The sequence below is a fragment of the Oncorhynchus nerka genome, linkage group LG12 (assembly GCF_034236695.1).
Source record: "Oncorhynchus nerka isolate Pitt River linkage group LG12, Oner_Uvic_2.0, whole genome shotgun sequence".
NCBI classification, from domain to species: Eukaryota; Metazoa; Chordata; class Actinopteri; order Salmoniformes; family Salmonidae; genus Oncorhynchus; species Oncorhynchus nerka.
The window spans coordinates 72,780,686-72,806,457 of NC_088407.1; the positions used below are offsets into that span (position 1 = coordinate 72,780,686).

Genomic DNA, 25,772 nt, shown 5'->3' on the forward strand with positions numbered 1-25,772 from the left:
TTTGTTTCCTTAAAGGAAATTGGAACAGGGGGCACATCTCAATGGAAGATATGTGGTCTTGACCATAACACCACTCTGGCAGTGTACTTTGAGGTGGTCAATCAGGTATGCCTTCATATTACACACTCTGGATTGTGATCACTAAGCTACTTTTGGAAATAACTGCCATATTTTGTGTAATGTTACCATATTTTGTGTTAAAAGCTTTTTATTGGCAAGGTTTCTGAGTAGTCGTTTTTATATCACAGTAATCTGAGATCAGGTGATCCACAGAGCAATGTTCCACTTGTGCCAAAGACTCAGTGAATTTGATTGCACCACCATAGAGGGTACTAGCTGTTCCATAAAGATCTCTTCCACTGCTGTACTGGGCTGGTCAGAGGTACTGGATAGAGGTGCAACAGCATCACTATGCCACCAGATGGTGTGCTCATATATTAAACCACTATGGCCTCTATGAAACATACAGTAGTACAAGATGGATCTATAAATGTAATTGAGATGTTCACATTCATTTTAATCCAGTTATGATAAACTGAAAGATTACATTTCAATGATTTTAGATAGGCAGTGTTGCCATAGGTATATTTATTGAGGAAGAACACATTTGGACAGACAGTAATGTCTGTATATGTACAGTTTAGTACAGTTTGCAATCTAGTTCAAACATTGTAGTTCAACATTGTAGTTCCAACAGACAATGGTCCAATGTCCCTGATTGACTGTACAATGTGCATTGTAAGCTAACCTTTTTAGTTAGAAACAGAACAAATAAGATCGCTGGTATGGCGGTCTTCATGTATAGATCCACTTAAGACACAAGTGTCACAATCCCATTGGTCATACTAGAGACTGTCCGTCTGTTGCATCCTGTCGCCACAATGATCCTTCATATGGTCCTTCTCTGGTGTTTAGTCCCAACCTGTATTGTATTTCATTTCATTCATTCATTTTGTTCACTCAGTAACAATTGCCACTTTTTTTTCAGGGAGTCCTGGGATTCATAAAATTAAGTCTGTAGTTGGTCTGTATTTTAGTCTGTAGTCAGGCTAGTTTTCCAGATGGCTCCACAGTGACAGAGTCTTGGCCTAGTGTAGTGTCCATAGTGTCTTTACCATCCTCCATAGTCACCTCTGACATGGATTTGGCCTCTGGTGACCCTGTTTTGGAGTTGGCTTCTGACAAGAGTGATGGGTTGGAGATGTTGTGATGGTGGTGATCTTGGCTCACTATCTCAAGTTGGATGGCGGTGCTCTGTGGGCAGGAGTTCTTCAGAGGGCGCTGGAACAGCCGTCGTATTTTATTCAGGCTTTTCCGCAGAGCCGCTCTGTAGCGCCTGAGAGGGAGAGGGAGGGAGAAAGAGATGGGAGTGAGTGAGATTGAATTTAGAGAGAGAGGGGTAGAGAAAATAACCAACGATGCAGTGTAGCCAGCCGCTCGGCCTCATCGGCTCTACAGCTCTGCTCCAACACTGACAACGCTTTTCCCCCTCATAACAGTCGTCATTTAGAAATGTTCTGGAGCTAGCTTCTCAATTCCATCAGGAGTTGTTTCAATTGGCTATTGAGGGGCCTTCATATCACCTGTACAAGATTGAGCCTCGTTCTTTATATTTGTTGAATGAGAGAGAGAACTACTCACTATATTATTGAAGGACTGTTTGGGATATTGATTGTAAGTGTTGTTGGAAAAAATCCTAGAGTTACATATTATTATTTTGGATGATTTTATCTCAATATTTTGACTCCCAAGTATCGATTTGTAGAAATATTATATATTATACAGTGCCATGAAAAAGTATTTGTCCCCCTTCTAATTCATTTTACTTTTGTGTATTTTTGATACTGAATGTTATCAGATCTTCAACCAAAACCTAATATTAGATCAAGGGAACCTGAGTGAACAAATAACAAAATTCCAATTCCATATTTCATAAACAAAGTTGTGCAACACCCATGCCCCTGTGTGAAAAAGTAATTGCCCCCTTACACTCAATAACTGGTTGTGCCACCTTTAGCTGCAATGACTCCAACCAACCTAATGCTTTCTGTAGTTGTTGATCAGTCTCTCACAATGCTGTGGAGGAATTTTGCTGCTTGTTTCATGTCCTGCCACTACATCCCAATTGGGATTAGGTCTAGACTTTGACTAGGCCATTCCAAAACTTCAAATGTGTTGCTTTTTAGCCATTTTCATGTAGTCTTGATTGTTTGTTTTGGATCATTGTCTTGCTGCATGACCCAGCTGCACTTTAACTTCAGCTCAATTCTCTGATACAAAGCAGAATTCATGGTTCCTTCTATTAAAGCAAGTCGTACAGGTCCTGAGGCAGCAAAGCATCCCCAAACCATCACTCTTCTTGACCGTTGATATGAGGCTCTTACTGTGGAATGCAGTGTTTGGTTTTTGCCAGGCATAATGGGACCCATGTCATCCAATGTATGCCAGTTAGGCTCTACACCAGTTGTAAAGCGGATTAATGTGCTTAATTTCAAGAAGTTATTAGGCCGCTTTAGTTGTGATTACAAACCTTATCAAACAATAAGGCCTATGGGCTAGGCTAGATGAGGTGTGCGACTATGCGACTTTTTCAAAAAGTCGCAAAAAAGGCATGCGCTGTTTCTTGATTTACTGCACACTATGGGCATCATTCACATGTGATAATAAATACATCATTCACATGTGATAGTATTGTCATCCATCAGACTATTCTTAATGTAGTCTTGACTTTACATATAGGCCTACTAAATAATATACAGTGCCTTCAGAAAGTCTTCAGACCTCCTGACTTTTTCCACATTTTGTTATGTTACAGCCTTATTCTAAAATGGATTAAATTGTTTTTTTCCCCTCATCAATCTACACACAATACCCCATAATGACAAAGCAAAAACATGTTTTTAGAAATGTTAGCTCATTTATTACTTATAAAAACTGATATCACATTTAACATAAGTAGACCCTTTACTCAGTACTTTGTTGAAGCACCTTTAGCTTGACGCTACAAGCTTGGCACACCTGTATTTGGGGAGTTTCTCACATTATTCTCTGCAGATCCTCTCAAGTTCTGTCAGGTTGAATGGGGAGCTTTGCTGCACAGCTATTTTCAGGTCTCTCCAAAGATGTTCAATCGGGTTCAAGTCCGGGCTCTGGCTGGGACACTCAAGGACATTCAGACTTATCCTGAAGCCACTTCTGCGTTGTTTTGGCTGTGTGCTTATGGTCGTTGTCCTGTTGGAAGGTGAACCTTCGCCCCAGTCCTGAGCGCTCTGGATCAGGTTTTCATCAAGGATCTCTGTACTTTGCTCCGTTCATCTTTGCCTCAATCCTGACTGGTCTCCCAGTCCCTGCCGCTTAAAAACATCCACACAACATGACGCTGCCACCACCATGCTTCACCGTAGGGATGGTGCCAGGTTTCGTCCAGATGTGACGCTTGGCATTCAGGCTAAAGAGTTTTCATCAGACCAGACAATCTTGTTTCTCATGGTCTGAGAATCTTTAGGTGCCTTTTGGTAAACTCCAAGCGGGCTGTCATGTGCCTTTTACTGAGGAGTGGCTTTCGTCTGGCCAGTCTACCATAAAGGCCTGATTGGTGGAGTGCTGCAGAGATGGAAGGTTCTCTGGAAGATTCTCCCATCTCCACAGAGGAAGTCTAGAACTTTGTCAGATTGACCATTGGGTTCTTAGTCACCTCCCTGACCAAGGCCCTTCTCCCCCGATTGCTCAGTTTGGCCGGGCAGCCAGCTCTAGGAAGAGTCTTAGTGGTTCCAAACATCTTCCATTTTAGAATGACGGAGACCATTGTGTTCTAGGGGACCTTCCATGCTGCAGAAATGTTTTGGTACCCTTCGCAAGATCTGTGCCTCGACACAATCCTGTCTCTGAGCTCTATGGACAATTCCTTCGACCTCATAGCTTGGTTTTTGCTCTGACATGCACGGTCAATTGTGGGACCTTATATAGACAGGCTGTGCCTTTCCAAATAGTGTCCAATCAATTACATTTACCACAAGTGGACTACAATCAAATTGTAGAAACATCTCAAGGATGTTCAATTAAGAGTCTCATAGCAAAGGGGCTGAATACTTGTGTAAATAAGGTATTTCTGTTTTTAATAAATTTGCAAGAATTTCTAAACCTGTTTTTGCTTTGTTATGATGGGGTATTGTGTGTAGATTACTGAAGATTTGTTTTATATAATCCATTTTTGAATAAGGCAACGTAACAAAATGTGGAAAAGGTCAAGGGGTCTGAATACTTTCCGATGGCACTGTGTGTGTGTGTGTGTGTGTGTACACACACACACAAAACGAACCAAAAAAAGAGAGTTTCTATTTAAATCGCCATAGAAACAGCCCCTCTCAACGTTGATTGACTGAGGTTAGAGGAATAGAAACCCATGGATTTGGAGATGAAAATGAGGAGGGTATCAAGTTGATTTTGATTAGAGGTGTTTCCGTGTTTTGGACCAAATGTTACCACCTCCCAATACTAAAATATGGAAGAGATACAACAAAGAGCTTTGCGATCTAAACTAGCAGTGGTCACAGCAAACGTTCTTATTTCATCAACACGGTTAAGTACAAGCATATTAAATGTTGTAGAGAACAATCTGATGATTTATTTTATGTACGGCTAAAGAAAGCCTCATTTAGTAGCACCCTCTTGAATTGACTTGTATTTCACTACATTCTAGAGCGTGAGTGAACGCCCTACAACATGTTTGGAACATCAAATCACAATAAAGTCGCAGTATCGAATCGCAATACATATTGTATTGGCACCTAAATATCATGATAGTATTGTGAGCTCCCAGCCCTATTGCTTATCCCTTACGTCTGAATCATGGAGTTGATCACTTCTCAATTCCCTCTGATTTTGGTTTCATGTGGCCATTGATGGACCACAAGGATATTGAGTGGCTTTATATTGAGGTATAACATCTTCATAAGATTGAGCCTTATTCTTCCTGAGACACAGCATTGAAATGACTTTATATTGTCTGAGTGACTGTTTGTTTGGGGCTATTAAGGGGAAGTTGAAAGGGGATACCTAGTCAGTTGGACAACTGAATGCCTTAAACTGAAATGTTTATTCCGCATTTAACCCAACCCCTCTGAATCAGAGAGGTGCAAGGGGCTGCCTCAATCGACGTCCATGTTATCGGCGCCCAGCGAGCAGTTGTTGGCTATTGCTTACGTCTGCGTCATGGAGTTGATCCATGGGTTGAGAGCGGAGGTGAGGAGGATGAGCCAGGTAGCCACGGCTGAGGCTGCTGCTGGCGGGTCATGGCCACTGAACGTCTCATAGAAACAGGTGGTGATGTAAGGCAGCCAGCACACTAGCAGGCACACTTACAAGGGAGAGAATTAAGACAGGAGATTATCAGAGTAATTACGTTAGAAAAGTATATTTATGGAGAAATGTAGACCGGCAGTTATTTGACTAATTACGGGAACGTTACAAGAATTCTATTTGGTATATTTATGGAATCTCGCAAATATTTAACAATGAGCCTTATTGTTATGTGTGTAATGTTATTGTAACACATTAATATTAACAAATTCAAGAAGACTGAATTTCACCATCTATAAATGTAGCCAACAGAAAAATGTGAATAACAGCCACTGATGGACTTTGACATTTTGTTCCTTACATAAAAGGCTTTTATTATGTGTCTGTGCTCAGTGCTCAGAGTACATCAAAGGGTTATAATCAAAGGCTTATGCCTGGCTTTGTTTGAAATAAATGGCATCAACAAATCAATAGCTTCACTCTACTATTCACAAGGTTAAGCACCAATGAGACTCACCCACAGTTGCCACCATCACTAAGGAGCTCCTGAAGTAGTTATTAGCAGGGACATAAAAACAGTGCTGGTCATTGCAAACAAATGTCCCTCGCCGCACCTGTTTCCTCACAATATACACAATGTACGCATACATGGAGCACATGATGAGTATGGGTGCTATGATTCCGACCACGATGAAGAGCAGACTGAAGCCCCTGTAGTCTGGCTGAAAGCTGGGGGCACACAGGAACCTGGTGCTGCTGTAGCTGTAGCGGCCGAAGCCCAGCAGTGGCAAGGCTGCGTTGATCAGGCCGTAGAGCCACACCAGGACCAGCACCACCCTGGTCCTCCTGGACGTGCAGATGGTGCTATAGCTCAGGGCGAAACAGATCTCTGTAAACTTGTCAATGGTGGCCCAGGTCAGGGAGTGGATGGAGGCCAGCTGAAGAAGCAGGTAGAGGAAGGCGCTGCCCTGGCAGAGGGGCCCGTCGCTGGGGTAGCCCTGCGTTCTGAACAGGCTGTTGTGGACTCCGAAGGGAATGATGGAGAGACCCAGGGCGAGGTCACTCAGGCAGAAGCTCAGGGTCAGGGCCCAGGTTTCGGTGCGGAGCTCCTTGTTAAGAAGAACCACCAGTAATAAAACCAGATTACCACACACGGAGAACAGACTGGAGACCACCATCAGAGCTGCATAGACCTGGGCCACCGGCATCCTCACGGCCTCCCTGGGTTGGCTGGCTGCTAACTCCCCTCTCGCCTGGTTCAGTCCATGAGCACTGACTGGCTGACTGGCTGACTTGACTGACTTGCCTGGCTGACTGACTGGTGGACAGAGTCTGATGTGTAAAGTCACGTTATCCTGTGTGTGTCGATCCTCTGGGGCTCCAGGGAACCGGTTGCTGTTGTGATGTGTCAGTCTCCTGCTGTTCTCTGGGAGGGTATGGTCCTCTCCAAGTCATCAAGCTATCCTCCTATTCTCTGGCCTGTGGAGTTCAGTACAAGGGCTTAGCTTGTTCCTTACTATACACTATCTATTAGAGTGTGGAAGGGAAAGAAAAACAGACCAGAACAACTTACTTTCAAGCACTAGATTTTTGAGGAGTGAGAGAGGGAGAGAGATGCTCTCTGTGTAAACAGAAGCTTGAGATCCAATATCCTCTCCTCCACTCTAATGGCTGCAGCACAGTTAATGAGCCATTTGGCTCTGGAGTGTTTTGGGGGTTATTGGTAAGGAGCTTGCCTCTAATTCGATCTAAGCTCCCAATCATGAATTATTAATGAATTATTATGAATTATTAAGCCCCCTCATATCACCCAATTATTTAAGTTGTTCTGAAAGTTGTCCAGAAGGCAGTAGCAGTTATGTGTGTTTGTACAGGGAAAACCATTTGAAAAAACTCACAGGCACCACCCACTTATATTAGCCTAGTTAGATGGGTAATTTACATTTATCATATCTTGGCGTTGTTTTATAACATGTCCATTTATAATCATATAACTTGTTCTCAATTGTTTTCTAATGATCCTACCAACCGTTCTTGTCTCCTCTACACAGCATAATGCACCTATACCCCAGGGGGGCCGAGGCGCGGTCCAGTACGTCACCCAGTACCAACACTCCAGTGGACAGAAACGCATCCGAGTCACCACCACGGCCAGAAAGTAAATACACACACACACATGCGCACACACACACACAGATTGCGTATTTAACTCACTTCAAAACATAAAACTTATAAAAACACACAAACATATGAATCTGGATTTGATTCTTCATTCACATCTTCTTTTCAAAGTAACTACAGACTTGAAGGTTTATCTACCACTTTTTATTCCACTATGGAACTGCATCTGCAAATGCATCTTGTTTCCATAGCAACGTGGTAGGGAAAGAGGGCAAAGTGTGTTTGTTGTCTTGTAATCAGAGGAGGAGATTATCTTGGTTGTTACTGTTAAATGTGTATTTATGTAGATACTAACTGAGCTGTGATGTAACTCTCAGTATGGCGTTTGATCAATGTTGACGTTCATGTTAGTTATTGTATTTTATTGTATTTTACCTTATGAGATCTGTGTTTATACAATGCTCAACATGTGACAGGGCAGTGGCAAGTGGAAATTTGTATAGATAAGCAGAGTCCCAGACTGTTTTTAAAACATCAGTTCAATTTACTTGGGGTGGACTTACTCATTTAAAGGGCTTATTATGCTTAAAGGATTTTCAATGTCAAAGCAACCTGAACAAAACATCTGACATCATATCCCTTATTATTTTATTTTTATTATATATTTGTTTTACCTCCTTTTTCTCCCCAATTTCATGGTATCCAATTGTTATTAGTTACTGTCTTGTCTCACCGCTACAACTCTCGTACGGGCTTGGGGGAGACGAAGGTCGAGAGCCATGTGTCCTCCGATACACAACCCAACCAAGCCGCACTGCTTCTTAACACAGCGCGCATCCAACCCGGAAGCCATCCGCACCATTGTGTCGGAGGAAACACCATACACCTAGCGATCTGGTCAGCGCGCACTGCGCCCGGCCCGCCACAGGAGTCGCTAGTGCGCAATGAGACAAGGATATCCCTACCGACCTAACCCAGACGATGCTAGGCCAATTGTGCGTCGCCCCATGGACCTCCCGGTCACGGCCACCTGCGACAGAGCCTGGGCTCAAACCCAGAGTCACTGGTGGCACAGCTAGCACTGCGATGCAGTGCCTTAGACCACTGCGCCACCCGGGAGGCCTTCATATCCCTTATTTAACTCATGTAACCATACTAACTATAGTAGAGATTCGTGTTGGTAGTATCACTTGCCTTATAAAGGAGAACCTTACAACTGAAATAAACAAAAGTGTTTACGTCAAATGATATGCAATGCTTATGTAGGTTGTTTCTCTCTCCTCTCTCTGTCTCTGCCTCTCTCAGCTGGGCAGATGCAGGGACCCAGATCCAGAGCATTGCAGCATCATTTGACCAGGAGGCCGCAGCCATCCTGATGGCCAGACTGGCTGTGTATCGCGCTGAGACGGAGGAGGGTCCCGACGTGCTACGCTGGCTGGATAGACAGCTCATCCGACTGGTAAGACAGTATTCTCACTACTATTCCTAGTGTCTGCATCCCAAATGGCACCCCATTCCCTTTATAGTGCACCACTTTTGGCCAGAGCCTTATAGGTAAGACAGAGCAACACATGACATGGAAGATTGGCAGGGGTCAAGGCAGAGGGCTGCTTTATTTTCCCCTCCACAGAGCCTTCATAAATGGACCAGGTTTTAAAAAAATGGAGATGTTGAAATGTAACAATATCATTATTTCCTACTGCTAACCAGGGAAAGTAGCTATTTCCAGGCTATCAGGCATGCTCAAGTAGTGTGATGAAGTGTGAAGTCGCATTTTATTTTTAAGTGTAGACTCCGGAAGGACTTTCTGGTAGGTCTCCTGTTTCATTGCCTTTTTCTCTCTCCTTTCCAGTGTCAGAAGTTTGGAGATTATCATAAGGATGATCCCAACTCCTTCCGCTTCTCAGAAACCTTTTCTCTCTATCCCCAGGTAAGTGATCAATTGCTGAATGACTGATTGGCTCTTTAGTAGAACAACACAGTTATAGCTAGTACACAGATCTGTTATAAATAGCTTAACGGTAAAAATATATTTTTTAAAGTAATGTTTCAGTCTTTGTATAAAAATGATTTTAAAATGCACATTATAGCTTTGGCAGCATGATGGAATGCATTTTAAAACCTGCTTCTCCTGCGTCCCTCAGTTTATGTTCCATCTGAGAAGGTCTCCCTTTCTGCAAGTGTTCAACAACAGTCCAGATGAGAGCTCGTACTACAGACACCAGTTCATGCGTCAGGACCTGACCCAGTCTCTCATCATGATACAACCCATTCTCTATGCCTACTCCTTCAACGGGCCCCCAGAGGTAAGACCGACACACAGACACAGACATGCACAAGCAGACACACACACAGACACTCACACACTTATTTTTCCATTGAAAAATGTGCTTTACTTCTTCTTTCTAAACGTAAATCATGGATGCCTTATGAAGACCTCAATCTCTCTGACTCTCCCACCTCCCTCCCACTCACATTCTGCAAGCCTAGCTGTGTTGCTCAGGTCAACAGAGAGAGAGTGCACAAATACCCTGGTCCTTTTATAACAGATTACCTTGTGGTTAATTAGTGTAGTGTGTGTGAGTACAGTAATGTGTTCCAGACAAGCGTTTTTTTCAGTGCAGATATCAACAGTGTGATTTTTAACACCTTACAGACAGACAGCGTAGTACACACCTCTCTGAAAAGGGTAAGTTATTTAACAGTGGTTGCGTCACAAATGGCTCCTTAATCCCTACATAGTGCACTACGGGGTTCTAGTCAAAAATAGTGCACTATGTTGAAAATGGGGTGCCATTTGGGACTTACATGCTGACCAAACCGGATGCGTGCGTGCACCTGCCTGCGCCTGTTGATTTTGTACCCTCACACCAGACACAATCACAACAGGCAGGTTGAAATAACAAAAACTCTGAACCAATCTTAATTTGTGGACAGGTTGAAAAGCATTAAACATGTATGGCAATTTAGCTAGCTAGCTTACTGTTGCTAGCTAATTTATCCTGGGATATAAACATTGGTTGTTATTTTACCTGAAATGCACAAGGTCCTCTACTGCACAAGGTCCTCGACAATGAATCCACACATAAAAGGGTAAACCAAATTCCTTTCTCGTCATCTCTCCTCCTTCCTCTGGCATCTTTTTTACTTCTTTGGACTTTATACGGCGGTTGGCAACCGACTTTACGGTGCATTACTACAATCGACTGGAGTGTGAATGTCAGTTAATCTTTCAATCACTCACGTGGGTACATGCTCCTAAAAACCAATGAGGAGATGGGAAAGGCCGGACTTGCAGCGCGTTGAGCGTCACAAATAGAACCTATTTCTATTTTAGAGCCTGGCCAAGCAGATGCTCGCTGAGGCGCGCAGGCAGTGTGGGTGCATTGATTGAATAACATGTATGTGTGAATTTATTTTGCAACGCGAGCGGTGTGGTCAGCATGTTAGTCTTAGTAATTTAACCGTGAAACTCTTCTGGCACTTCAGGTGTTCCTTATTTTTTTTAGATTAGCAGAGACCTAGGCTACCTTTCAAATGACACCCTATTCCCTATATAGTGCACTCGTTTTGACCTTAGTGCACTATATAGGGGATAGGGTGCCATTTGGGATGCGGATGTAATGTTTCCACTGGCTCTGACTTTATATTTTGTCTACTCCTGCCTGTTGAACATTGAAAGAGTAATCTTCTTATCTCCGTGCTCCTTGTCAAACAGATGGCATCACGTATAAACAGAACCACTCTATCTGCGCTGTTTGTGTCCTTTAAAACGCCAACACACTATACAAGATATAGTACTTTTGTACCTGAGATGGGAGTTGGTGTGTTGTGACATTTGTTTTGGAAAACGCCGATATTGTGATATTGCTATCGGGATTAACCCCCCCATACCTCAACCAACCTGGTTTAGTCATTAAACAGTATTATTGATTGGAGCTGCATTAGAAGGATGACATTTCATTTAGAGGGCAGTGGTTTAAGATGGTGTGATGTTTCTCTCCTCCTAGCCTGTGTTCAGTATCCTGCTATTAGTATTGTTTACATGTGGTTTAAATGTAGAACTTTTCCTTCTCCTAGCCTGTGTTGCTGGACAGTAGCAGTATCCTTCCTGATCGCATCCTTCTCATGGACACCTTCTTCCAGATCCTCATCTACCATGGCGAGGTATGTTCATCAGTCATCCAATCATAATCAACATACCTATTAACAGACTACATCAAATATGATATTTGTTTGGGCTTCTTGCGGTCAATTTGCAGTCTACAAGTTATTTTGTATTATGTTCCAGCCCCTCACCATCCACTCAATAAAAAATCGTCACGCGGCTGTATCAAGTTGATGATCCCTGTTCTATCGTACACTAGACTGATTTCATTTCAGGTTGCAGCCAGATACTATTGTCCTTATTTGACATTTGTGAATAGATGAAGGAGCAGTGGGGACTGTAATGCCAGTGTTGCAGTAGTGCAGGGATCATCAACTAGATTCAGCCGCAGTGGATTGTCAGGGTGCCCGAATATAATTACACATCATTTGTAGACTGCAAATTTGACTGCAATATTTGACTAAAACATAATCATTTCAGTCCTTGCTTACATTTGTATATTATGCATTATGCATCAGCATACTTTGGGACAGATTTCCACAATTAAAAATCACTTGATTTGCTGGTGTTTTTACAGTCTATAAAAAAAATATATGTATATATACAGTACCGGTCAAAAGTTTGGACACACCTACTCATTCAAGGTTTTTTCTTTATTTTTACTATTTTCTACATTATAGAATAATAGTAAAGACATCAAAACTATGAAATAACACATGAAATCATGTAGTAACCAAAAAGGTTTTAAACAAATCAAAATATATTTGACATTCTTCACAGTAGCCACCCTTTACCATGATGACAGCTTTGTACACTCTTGGCATTCTCTCAACCAGCTTCATGAGGAATGCTTTTCCAAAGGTCTTGAAGGAGTTCCCACATATGCTGATCACTTGTTTGCTGCTTTTCTGTCACTCTGCGGTTAAACTCATCCCAAACCATGTCAATTGGCAGGGTAGCCTAGTGGTTAGAGAGTTGGACTAGGAAACGGAAGGTTGCAAGTTCAAACCCCTGAGCTGACAAGGTACTAATCTGTCGTTCTGCCCCTGAACAGGCAGTTAACCCACTGTTCCTAGGCCGTCATTGAAAATAAGAATTTGTTCTTAACTGACTTGCCTGGTTAAATAAAGGTAAAAAATAAAAATACAAGTCAGGGGATTGTGGAGGCCAGGTCATCTGATGCAGCACTCCATCACTCTCCTTCTTGGTCAACTAGCCCTTGCACAGCCTGGAGATGTGTTGGGTCATTGACCTGTTGAAAAACATATGTAAATGTTTGGGATATGGGATATGTGGGACGGTAGCGTCCTACCTCGCCAACAGCCAGTGAAATTGCAGGGTGCCAAATTCAAAACAACAGAAGTCCCATAATTAAAATTCCTCAAACATACAAGTATTTTACACCATTTTAAAGGTAAACTTGTTGTAATCCAACCACAGTGTCCGATTTCAAATAGGCTTTACAGCGAAAGCACACCAAACGATTATGGTATGTCAGCACCTAGTCACAGAAAACCATACAGCCATTTTCCAGCCAAGGAGAGGGCTCACAAAAATCAGAAATAGCGATTAAATTAATCACAAACCTTTGATGATCTTCATCAGGTGACACTCATGGGACTTCATGTTACACAATACATGTATGTTTTGTTCGATAAAGTTCATATTTATATCAAAAAATCTCACTTTACATTGGCGCATTATGTTCAGTTGTTCAGTAGTTCCAAAACATCCGGTGATTTTGCAGAGAGCCACATCAATTTACAGAAATACTCATAATAAACATTGATAAAAGATACAACTGTTATGCATGGAATTTTAGATCCACTTCTCCTTAATGCAACCGCTGTGTCAGATTTAAAAGAAACTTTACGGAAAAAGCACACCATGCAATAATCTGATTACAGAGCTCAGACACAAAAACAAGCCATACAGATACCCGCCATGTTGTGGAGTCAACAGAAGTCAGAAATAGCATTATAAATATTCACTTACCTTTGATGATCTTCATCAGAATGCACTCCCAGGAATCCCAGTTCCACAATAAATGTTTGTTTTGTTCGATAAAGTCCATCATTTATGTCCAAATACCTCCTTTTTGTCCACGCGTTTAGCCCACTAATCCAAATTCATGAGGCGCGAGTACTAGGTCCAGACGAAAAGTCAAAAAGTTCTGTTACAGTTCGTAGAAACATGTCAAACGAAGTATAGAATCAATCTTTAGGATGTTTTTAACATAAATCTTCAATAATGTTCCAACCGGAGAATTCCTTTGTCTTTAGAAATGAAAAGGAACGCAGCTAACTCTCACGGGAGCGCGCGAGACTGAGCTCATGGCACTCTGCCAGACACCTGGTTGAAACAGCTCTCATTCCCTCCTCCTTCATAGTAGAAGCCTCAAACAAGGTTCTAAAGACTGTTGACATCTAGTGGAAGCCTTAGGAAGTGCAATATGACCCCATAGACACTATATTCAATAGGCAATTACTTGAAAAACTAAAAACCTCAGATTTCCCACTTCCCGGTTGGATTTTTTCTCAGGTTCTTGCATTCCATGTGAGTTCTGTTATACTCACAGACATCATTCAAACAGTTTTAGAAACTTCAGTGTTTTCTAACCAAATCTACTAATTATATGCATATTCTAGCTTATAGGCCTGAGTAGCAGGCAGTTTACTCTGGGCACCTTTTTATCCAAGCTACTCAATACTGCCCCCTGTCCCAAAGAAGTTCATGTGTACATTAGGGGAATGATAATCTCATTCTCTGCACAAATTCAATCTGATTTAAAACATTTAAATATAAGAAAAATCAATTACTATTTTAGAAAAAGCCCATAAAAATATCTTGAACTTAAGCAGGAATATGATCTTTTACTTTGAAGAGAGCCAACAACTACAGGTGAAACTCAAATAAAGCATACTACTTAATGGGAAATAAACCTGGTAAATATCTCGCAGCCCTCCCAAACGGATATATGCCAATCCAGTTATAATTTAAAAAGATAAATATACAAATGTTAATTAGAAACAACATAATTCAAAGCTTCTATGAAAATCTATATAAATCGGAATTAAACTAAAATTGGACTGATCCTACACCCTTCTTAAGGCGTCTGCATGCTTCCCAGCCAAAAGAGGTTGGGAAGAGTTTGTGCATATATTATGACAATGTTTTGTGGCATTTTTGTTTGTTTTGGTCTTCGTTTTTTCGGTTGTTCAGGCACACAAGCTGAAATCGGTAGCTGAAGCTACGCCCCTTCTTTGGTGATTGGTCAACAGTAGGGATTCTTCAATAAAGTCTTTGTTGTTATTCCACGAGAGACAACTTGTTTTCATGGTAATTTTTTCATTAAGAAATACTTCACCAAACATCTTAATTAGATGTAAAATTGTGCGACTAAGATCTCTTCGGCAAAAACTTCAAAATCAATGACAGATTTATTGAGTTATCTTATATTCATTTGGACTATTTTTGGAAGTGTATACTGGCTACAGTCTCTCTAAATGGACAAACAGTACTATTGTCACTTTTCTAGTTTTTTTAAGCTAAATGTATTTTAAGGGACCATGCGAGCACACTAGTTCGGTTCGCCTAGCTGACTTGGCTTCCCCATCATTTTATTTAACATTTTGGGATAAAGTAGCCCCCCCTATTTACAGAAATGACAACATGCGTCATTCAATTCAGTGCTTCCTAGTTCCATGTATCGAACAGTTATTTCAGTTATATTAAAACCAGGAGTATCTGGAGTGTCTCCTGCTGATTACAGACCCATAAGTTTAATAAATTGTGAAAATAAAATAATAACAAAGCTCATCAGCAATAGAATGGCAGAATTCGTACCAGACTTGATACATATCAATCAAACAGGGTTTTTAAAATCTAGACACTTAAACTGAAACATGTTCATGTATTTCTTTCTAATACAATACGCTAAAAAAACAAGATGTACACTGAGTGTACAAAATATTAGGAACACTTTCCTAATATTGAGTTACACCCCGTTTTTTGTTCCGAACAGCCTTAGTTATTTGGGGCATGGACTCACGTACTTTTTACTCCGTAAAAATGCAAGCCGAGATCTACCGCTCAGATTTTCTTTGACATTACTTAAAAAACATAAGCCTATTATGCAACATGAACCTATTACAACCAGTTCTGTCGCAATGAGGTTTGTGCAGTAGGCTATAGGCCCAATACATTAAAACTGCATATTGGCTACACTTGAATTGCCCTGCCATTGTTCTTCTCAGAACATTTTGAAATGATATTTTCCAAATTTTAGCTATATGATCACACCAGTAATATATCATTTGTTTTATTACTTGTGAGACAGCTAAGTGAGCATAATAATTTGCTTTTTTTTACTGGACTGATGGCCTGCTTCTGATGGTCAGTCTGAGGGTAGGGAGGGAGCAGCGGTGAGGCTGCTGATCACCCGACTCACCGTCCCTCCTCTCTCCACTGAGAAAAAGAGACAAGTTTTGCCATCAGTTGGAAGACTTAAGTCACATTGCATTATTTCTGCCTCATGCACCAATTCATGTTACTCCTATGACCAGAGAAAGTAATGTATTCCTTGATACAAAAAAAAACAAGCAGGCTTATCGAAACGCAATAAAAGAGCTATACTCTTTTATTGCAGCTGAAGTGCTGGTTGTAGCGTGAGTGGAAGTAGGGAGAACACGCATTTAACCTTTTGCGTGTAGGGGGCAGTATTTTCGTTTTTGGCTAAAAAATGTACCATTTGAAACGGCCTATTTCAGATTAGGATCGAAAACACTCTAAAGTTTCCAGAACTGTCAAAATATTGTCTGTGAGTATAACAGAACTGATATTGCAGGTGAAAACCTGAGGAAAATCCAATCAGGAAGTGCCTCTTATTTTGAAACCTCTCTGTTCCTATGCATGCCTATCCTCCATTTAAAGGGATATCAACCAGATGATTCATTTTTCTATGGCTTCCCTAAGGTGTCAACAGTCTTTAGACATAGTTTCAAGCTTTTATTTTGAAAAATGAGCGAGAAAGATCACATTGCGTAAGTGGATAGGTGGGGGCTCTCAGAGTGAGTTTTGCATAACAGAGTAAAGTGGCCATTGTTTCTCCCGGTCCTATTGAAAAACCTACACTCACGGTTGATATATTATCGGATATACATTTTAAAAACAACCCGAGGATTGATTATAAAAAACGTTTGACATGTTTCTGTGGACATTATGGATATTATTTGGAATTTTCGTCAGCGTTGTCGTGACCGCTCTTTCCTGTGGATTTCTGAACATAACGCGACAAACAAACGGAGGTATTTGGATATAAAAATAATCTTTATGGAACAAAAGGAACATTTGTTGTGTAACTGGGAGTCTCGTGAGTGAAAACATCCGAAGATCATCAAAGGTAAACGATTAATTTGATTGCTTTTCTGATTTTCGTGACCTAGCTACTTAATGCTTAGTGTACATAATGATTTGCTATGCTATCGATAAATTTACACAAACGCTTGAATTGCTTTCACTGTAAAGCATAATTTCAAAATCTGAGACGACAGGTGGATTAACAAAAGGCTAAGCTGTGTTTTGCAATATTGCACTTGTGATTTCATGAATATGAATATTTTTTTGTAATATTATTTGACTGTGGCGCTATATGCTATTCAGCGGTAGCGTCAAGAAGTTAATGGCTTATAAAACTGTCGAACAAAGTGTTGACGGCGCTGAATAACAACTTTAAATGAACTTACTCATAAAAACAGCAGGTCTTTGCTGTATTAGTTGAGTCTCTCTCTCTAGTTATGGTTTTAAAAGTTTTGAAATGTCACATTATCAACTTTACTGTGTGTTAGAGGCTTCCTTTTACAGTCTATGGCGCGTGGAAACTGTGGAGAAAGACGCTGTCTGATTTGCCAGGAGTAGGCCTTTAGGTGCCCTTGATTTGATCTCTGGGCCTGCCGAGTAGGAGGAGTTCAAACTTCAGACATGAAATGATTCAAAATGAGAACACTTTGCCTTCCCGGCACTAGGGCTGCAGAATCAAGTGCACCTACCGCCAACAATGCGAAACCAATACAAAAATTAGGAACACAAGGCTTTATTGTTGGGGTTTTTTCAGAAATGTTTGGTGAACGACTAAGAATGGCTTGGAGATCGACCAGTCGATCGCAAACGACCGGTTGGTGACCACTGATTGAAGTGGATTTAAGATTTAATGTGACATCAATAAGGGATCATAGCTTTCACTTGGATTCACCTGGTCAGTCTGTCATGGAAAGAGCAAGTATTATTCCTAATGTTTTGTACACTCACTTTATCAATAATGGCTGTTGATACTAAAAGGCTTTCGACCATCTTGAATGATCTTTTCTATTCAAATCTTTTGAAGCTTTCAACTTTCCAACTGAAATAATAAATGTAATACAAATATAATATAAATTACCTTAAGCAAAAATATACAGAAATAATATACTGAACAAAAATATATAAATGCAACATGTAAACTGTTGGTCCCATGTTTCATGAGCTGAAATAAAAGATCCCAGACATGTTCCAAATGCACAAAAAGCTTATTTCTCTCAAATTTGGTGGACAAATTTGTTTACATCCCTGTTAGTGAGGCTTTCTCCTTTGCAAGATATTCCATCCACATGACAGGTGGCTGTGTTTTTCTGTGACTAGGTACTGACCTAACATAATCGTTTGGTGAGCTTTCGTCGTAAACCCTTTTTGAAATCGGACACTGTGGCTGGATTTTCAACAAGTTTATCTTTAAAATGGTGTAAAATATTTATATGTTTGAGGAATTTTAATTATGGGATTTCTGTTGTTTTGAATTTGGCACCCTGCAATTTCACTGGCTGTTGGCGAGGTCGGACGCTACCGTCCCACATATCCCAGAGAGGTTAAGTACAACAAGGTCAAGGTATTAGAGTGGCCATCACAAAGCCCTGACCTCAATCCTATAGTAAATTTGTGGGCAGAACTGAAAAAGCGTGTTTGAGCAAGGAGGCCTACACACCAGCTCTGTCAGGAGGAATGGGCCAAAATTCACCCAACTTATTGTGGGAAGCTTGTGGAAGGCTACCTGAAACGTTTGACCCAAGTTAAGCAATTTAAAGGCAATGCTACCAAATACTAATTGAGTGTATGTAAGCTTCTGACCCACTGGGAATGTGATGAAAGAAATAAAAGCTGAAATAAATCATTCTCTCTCCTATTATTCTGACATTTCACATTCTTAAAATAAAGTGGTGATCCTAACTGACCTAAGACAGGGAATGTTTACTAGGATTAAATGTCTAGAATTGTGAAAAACTGATTTTTAATGTATTTGGCTAAGGTGTATGTAAACTTCCGACTACAACTGTATATACAGATGACTTAAGTAATCCCATTACTTACCAATATGAAAGCAAATCTTACAGGTAGAATAAACCTCTTCAGAATGGCATGGCTCCCAAATATTTAATATTTATTCTCGGTCATTCTAATTACCCCACCAAATACATTCTTTAAAAAACTATACTCCTTCATAACATAACATAACATAACATTTTTTATGGGCAAATAACGCTCATAGAAATAAAAATGTAAGTTTTAGAATTTCCTAAGTCTGAGGGGGGTTTTAACCTTCTAGACTTGGAATTGTATCAACTCGCCACCCAGAGCTTTTTACTTGCGACATATAGTTAAGTGCACTAAAGAGGAACAAAAGGTACGTATTGAAGATGCGCATATGCATCCCCAAAATCTTTTCACTTGTCTATTTTCAAAGGATTAAGTGAAGAACATTAACTTCAGAGTTAAGAACACTATAACAATATTGATGAAAATTATACGTTTTCTACCAGAACTATTATCACTCCCCAAAAACACAACCCTATGGAACAATCCTTGCATATCTTTTCATAATTCACCGATAATATGGTCCACATGGAAAACTAAAGGCATAGAAACCGTAAATGACTTGGTAATAGGAAATATATTTATTTCTTTTACAAAATTAAAAAGCAATTTTGGACTGACCAATCTAGATATTTTCAAATACATGCAACTTAATTCTGTTTGATTTGAAATCTCTTGGTCATCAGAGCAATCTTGAGGGAATCCTATTTACGTCAGAAAAGGATGTTCATATGATAGGTAAGCTATACAGAACCTTGCAGAGAGCATATCCAACTGACAATCTCTTAGAAAAAATATAAACTATTGGAACCAAGACTTATATTAGCACAAGATGGAGGGAATGTTGGAGCATAATTAACTAAATTAGTTAATTAAAATGTACTCTTAATATTATACAAGAGTCCTGTCTTAAGTGTAAAACTAACAATGACTCAATTATCCATGTCTTCTGGTAATGCTATAAAGTCCAGATGTTATGGGCGGAGTTAGAAAGTTAGCTGTCAGAAGTATTACATTGTAAATGTACTTTTCATCTGTTTGCATATTTCAAGATATGGCATATGAGGGTGCATAGAGATACTTTTCTCAGCAATCATCTTTAAAAAATGTATACTTAAATTGGAAATCAACCAATACTCCATCGTTAACACAATGGAGATGTCAGATGCTTTATTATCTAAATATTGAAAATACGTGGATGACGGAGACAAACAAAATGGTGCAGTTTGAGGCCATGTGGCGGAGAGGGATGCGGCGCTGGGGGGGGGGGGGGGGGTCGTTGATATTTGGATGTGTATGTTTTGTATTGTTTGGAAAAAAGAAATACATTATATCCAGTGTCATTGATTGCTATTGAAATAATGTCAATCAAAACCAATCTGCTCCTAAACAGACTTCTCTTAATTTCTTAGATCTGTAAACCTCTACATGTAATTATTAATGTCTTCAGGACATCTCTAACTGGGCTCTCTCTAACCCTTTTTCTCTGTCTATCCATCAGACTGTGTCTCAGTGGCGTAAGGCAGGCTACCAGGAGATGCCCGAGTACGAGAACTTCTAACCCTTTTTCTCTGTCTATCCATCAGACTGTGTCTCAGTGGCGTAAGGCAGGCTACCAGGAGATGCCCGAGTACGAGAACTTCTAACCCTCTCTCTCTGTCTATCCATCAGACTGTGTCTCAGTGGCGTAAGGCAGGCTACCAGGAGATGCCCGAGTACGAGAACTTCTAACCCTCTCTCTCTGTCTATCCATCAGACTGTGCCTCAGTGGCGTAAGGCAGGCTACCAGGAGATGCCCGAGTACGAGAACTTCTAACTCTCTCTCTCTGTCTATCCATCAGACTGTGTCTCAGTGGCGTAAGGCAGGCTACCAGGAGATGCCCGAGTACGAGAACTTCTAACCCTCTCTCTCTGTCTATCCATCAGACTGTGTCTCAGTGGCGTAAGGCAGGCTACCAGGAGATGCCCGAGTACGAGAACTTCTAACCCTCTCTCTCTGTCTATCCATCAGACTGTGTCTCAGTGGCGTAAGGCAGGCTACCAGGAGATGCCCGAGTACGAGAACTTCTAACCCTCTCTCTCTGTCTATCCATCAGACTGTGTCTCAGTGGCGTAAGGCAGGCTACCAGGAGATGCCCGAGTACGAGAACTTCTAACCCTCTCTCTCTGTCTATCCATCAGACTGTGTCTCAGTGGCGTAAGGCAGGCTACCAGGAGATGCCCGAGTACGAGAACTTCTAACCCTCTCTCTCTGTCTATCCATCAGACTGTGTCTCAGTGGCGTAAGGCAGGCTACCAGGAGATGCCCGAGTACGAGAACTTCTAACCCTCTCTCTCTGTCTATCCATCAGACTGTGTCTCAGTGGCGTAAGGCAGGCTACCAGGAGATGCCCGAGTACGAGAACTTCCGCCACCTGCTGCAGGCTCCAGCGGACGACGCCCAGGAGATCCTGCACAGCCGCTTCCCTATGCCACGCTACATAGACACAGAGTTTGGCGGATCACAGGTACATACACACACTCGCTCAAATGTATATGAATGTCAACTGTCAAGTCTATTCAACTTCCTGTATTGATGTTCTTGTTGTTTTCTAGGCTCGTTTCCTGCTATCTAAAGTTAACCCATCACAAACCCACAACAACATGTATGCATGGGGCCAGGTAAGACTTCTGCTGATTCTTATTTTTTATTTTTTTACCCAGGAACTAGAGAAGATACTATTAATAAAAAAGTACATACTGCTAAGGATGGTGTTTTTAGTATTTTATTTTGTAAAGGATAAGCACGTTGTCTCTTTCTGAATGGCATGTGTGTGCAATAATGACTGTTGATCCTGGAGGAGCATAGGGTCCACTGTGGTTCAGCCTGACTCAGCTTAATGTTGTATTGAAAGTCATCATGTAGCTGGAGAGAGAGTCCCAACTCTTACTTGTTGTCCGTTTCTTTTACACAAGCAGGTAAAGTCTACACAAATTAGTGTAGTCATCTTACATTTTTTAGTGGATAATGAAAGTGTAACTTAGTGGCTGTCGGTGCCATTTAAGATGAGGGAGGATACTCATTTTTTTCATGAGCATGGCCTTATTTCTATTACAGCATAATGGATGACTGTCACTCATAATCCATTCACCCAGCTCAATGTAACATCGATAGGTTTAGGCTACTACGTGATACTCAGATTTTTCCTATACCGAATGATCATGAGGTTGCTACAATCTTGTTTATGAATGAAAGTTTACAACTTAAGTGCACAGGTCGAGAGAACATTTTGAGTAATCAAGGTGACAGACAGTGGCACATTCAATACCGCCTTGCACACTATTGCCTGCAGCTAGTTGGTCTAGGATGTAACCATTAGTCCAACAGTTGCAAACAAGAGTTTATATTGGACAGATTCAGGTATGTTTATCCCCGTTTCATTCAACAGAATCGGTGGAATGAATACACCTCTGATCATGTGCAAACACAATTTACTTTCATAGCTGCCACATTCAAACAGCATGATCACTTAGCGCGTTGTATAATTCCTACTTATATATCTACTCACTCTCCTTCTCTCACCTTTTCCCTTCGCTTGTGGACTTCAGTGTACAACATATCAACTCTCTGTGACCATGCAAAAAAAACTTTCCAAGCCAAACCTTCATATCATTACCGCTAATCACTACAAACAGCATGCATCTTTGTAACCATATTAGCTAACGTCATAGTCAACATAGCTACTAGAACTAACGCATTAGTAAACCTGCTAGCTACAATCATGCAGTACAGTCAGCAAGCAGTTTAGCAGTTACACTGGTGGGCCCCAGTGGTAATACATTAATAAAGCCACCAGCTTACCTTGACTTGGAAGAGTTACCGTGTTGGATAGCCATAGCCAGCTAGCTAACATAGCATCCCTCTCTGTTTGAGCCGGGTGTTTGAGTAGGCTAAACTAGCTAGCTGCATTCATTAGATAAGTAAGTGAAAGTGAATCAAATCCAACAAAATATTGCTCTCTCTTTCTCTCTTGCCTCCTTCGTTTTTGAAGAAATTAGTTTGTTCAAAACTGTTCAAATATTGTCTTTCTCTCTCTGTGTCAACTACTCACTACATTTTATGCACTGCAATGCTAGTTAGATGTAGCTTATTCATTCAGTACTATTTATTCTCTGAAACTTTGATTGGGTGGACAACATGTCAGTTCATCCTACAAGAGCTCTGATAAGTTGGAGGACGTCCTCCGGAAATTGTCATAATTACTGTGTAAGTCTATGGAAGGGGGTGAGAACCGGTCCTCCTGCTACACCATGGTGCTACCCTAAGGAGATACTGTAGACCTTTGAAAAATAGTGTGTTTTTTAATACATTATTTGGTGACGCGAATAGTTTTATTTAAAAATGATCACTTTTTTTCATGTTTAATTATTTTTATGAAATTCACTGAGGATGGTCCTCCCTTTCCTCCTCTGAGGAGCCTCCAGGGTGTAACCACTTTCCCAGATTATATAACTGAATTCCACTCTCGTCTTCTCTGTGTGTAGGAGTCAGGAGCCCCAATCCTGACAGATGACGTCAGTCTACAGGTATTCATGGACCACCTGAAGAAGCTGGCTGTGTCCAGCGCTGCCTGAGACTGAGACAGATCCCATAGTAACCACTGAACGTCAGCATCACAGACCATGGTTCCACCTCATCATCTACTCAACAGCAGACCTGGGTGCAGATTGTATTTGTTTTCTTTCAAGTACTTAATCTGTGCTTGATTGAGCTTGTCTGGCGCAATAAAGCCAATGGAATAGACCCAAAAGCAAACCCCTCCCATCTGGCACTCAAGACCGGCTCAAACACTTAAAGTATTTGGAAGAAAACAAATACTATATGAACCCAGGATTGCTCAACAGCAGTCAACTCATACTATACTTGGGAAAGTCAACAACCAGAAGAGGATATGTCTTCCTCTTTCTCCTTTTTAATATTGAAAATGGCTATGTACAGGAAAGTGACGCAATACAGAAAATGATCTGCAGGACAGCCTTTTTATGTGACTAGTCGGTGGTCAATGATTGTAAAAAGAACAAACAAAAGAAAACATCAGTTGGTGACTACTAGCTTAAATGTTTGGTCCCGGATCAGTATATGAATCGTAAGATGAGTCTGATATTTATGTAGATGTACTTTCCCCTCAGAACACTAATTCACCCAACATCCAGTTGGAGACATTTTATTGGATGTTTTATTTTGATGCTTCAATGGCAATACATCTAGTTTATCTAGAACAATACAGCATCCAGACTTACTTTATATTACATTTTCCGTCTGTGTTTCTATAAAAAAAATATATATCAAACAGAGAAATGTATAATACTATCGTCCAGTCAATCAGAGCTGTCATAGCTGCAGGCTTACAGAAAGAGAAAAGGTGGGTGTTGTATCGTCAGTTGGTAAAGCTTGGGGAATCCAATACAACTTAATTGAATATGTTTTCTGTTCTCCCTGCGTACGCCACAGAATAATAGGTTATTTTCAGACCTTTAGTGTGTGCTATCTAATTAATGTTCGTCATTCATATCAAACACTCATTGTGGTACAAAACCCTGCCTAGTACAGATGTTGGATCGTAATTTGATCACCTTGTTGTGGAATAACTTTCCTGCAATGCATTATATTTAACAGTTGTAGTGTATTTTAGGTTTAAAAAGGATTCGGAAGTTTGTAATGTCAGACTTTTCCTTTACAAAAAAATGTAACAACCCTGAGAAAAATGGCCATTAATTATAATCCACATAATTTACATTTTCTATTTCTGCAAGATTATTTTCCTGCTGTAGCAAACTGGTTCAAGTGAAGATCCTACATCTGTACTATACAGACAGTGGTACTAACATGCTCCACTCCACGATACAGACAGATTTGCAGAGTATTAAACCTGCCCTTGCTATTCTCCGGATCTCATATCATATCTGCCTTGTTACTAACAGTGTTAATTTAGACTTTTCTAATAAAATACCTCACTGTAAAAATAATTTTGGTTGACTATTAACACTTTCTATTTGATTTAGTTTGAGTGATGCTGTTTTCAACTAGATGTTTTATCAGATTTTATGAACTTTTACAGCTAACTTTCAAAATAAAGTAAACTAGGGCTGTCCCCGACTAAAATAAATATTGGTCAACCAAGAGACGTCCAATTGATTTGTACAAATTTTCAAAAGTGTATTTTTCCATATATTGACACTTCCTATGTGGTTTAATCAAATCAACTATATGCACTGAGCTTGCATGATGTTTTAAGCACACTGTCTGATTAAATAATGACTAAACACAAATTACTAGAGGAAGTCGGACTAGCGATTGAATGTGCCGGGCCGGGCTCAGACTTGCTACTCTGTGTTTTAAAAAAGAGACCGCGAGTGACTGTGACTAGCACCCGTTGTCACTCCTCCACCGACCACCACATGACATCAAAGTGTATCAAATCAAATTTTATTAGTCACATGCACCGAATACTTACAGTGAAATGCTTACTTACGAGCCACAACCAACAATGCAGTTTCAAGACATACGGACAAGAATAAGAGAAAAGTAACAAGTAATTAAAGAGCAGCAGTAAAACAACAATAGCGAGACTATACAGTCGTGGCCAAAAGTTTTGAGAATGACAAATATTAATTTTCACCAAGTCTGCTACCTCAGTTTGTATGATGGAAATTTGCATATACTCCAGAATGTTATGAAGAGTGATCAGATGAATTGCAATTAATTGCAAAGTCCATCTTTGCCATGCAAATTAACTGAATCCCCCCCAAAAAAACATTTCCACTGCATTTCAGCCCTGCCACAAAAGGACCAGCTGACATCATG

At 40.6% G+C, this 25,772-nt stretch overlaps 2 protein-coding genes across 3 annotated transcripts in view; one reads left to right on the forward strand and one right to left on the reverse strand.

Moving 5' to 3' along the window:
• The window catches only part of LOC115138701 (protein transport protein Sec23A), a 38,164-nt gene extending 13,074 nt beyond the window's left edge, over positions 1 to 25,090 (forward strand). Inside the window, exons 10-18 of one of the 2 annotated variants that reach the window (XM_029675831.2) lie at positions 16 to 105; positions 7,350 to 7,456; positions 8,725 to 8,878; positions 9,272 to 9,349; positions 9,564 to 9,725; positions 11,500 to 11,586; positions 21,280 to 21,435; positions 21,524 to 21,589; positions 23,453 to 25,090. In XM_029675831.2, coding sequence (XP_029531691.1) covers positions 16 to 105; positions 7,350 to 7,456; positions 8,725 to 8,878; positions 9,272 to 9,349; positions 9,564 to 9,725; positions 11,500 to 11,586; positions 21,280 to 21,435; positions 21,524 to 21,589; positions 23,453 to 23,542 — 990 coding nt within the window. In that variant the 3' untranslated portion in view covers positions 23,543 to 25,090. Of the gene's footprint in view, positions 1 to 15; positions 106 to 7,349; positions 7,457 to 8,724; positions 8,879 to 9,271; positions 9,350 to 9,563; positions 9,726 to 11,499; positions 11,587 to 20,429; positions 20,507 to 21,279; positions 21,436 to 21,523; positions 21,590 to 23,452 lie in introns of those variants that run through there. The other variant, XM_065025792.1, reaches the window with a different exon arrangement.
• On the reverse strand, positions 5,199 to 6,730 carry LOC135574361 (histamine H2 receptor-like). The gene is made up of 2 exons (XM_065025794.1): positions 5,816 to 6,730; positions 5,199 to 5,356 (listed from the first exon to the last, which is right to left on the reverse strand). The coding sequence occupies exons 1-2, from the start codon at positions 6,504 to 6,506 to the stop codon at positions 5,199 to 5,201; spliced, it is 849 nt and encodes a 282-aa protein (XP_064881866.1). The 5' UTR covers positions 6,507 to 6,730.
• Positions 25,091 to 25,772: the final 682 nt, after the last annotated feature.

Excerpts from the sequence above, each read along its gene's own strand:
- LOC135574361 (XM_065025794.1), bottom strand. The coding sequence starts at position 6,506 with ATGCCGGTGGCCCAGGTCTATGCAGCTCTGATGGTGGTCTCCAGTCTG. Across the intron at positions 5,357-5,815 it reads AGTGATGGTGGCAACTGTGG|TGTGCCTGCTAGTGTGCTGG; the intron begins GTGAGTCTCATT and ends CTCCCTTGTAAG.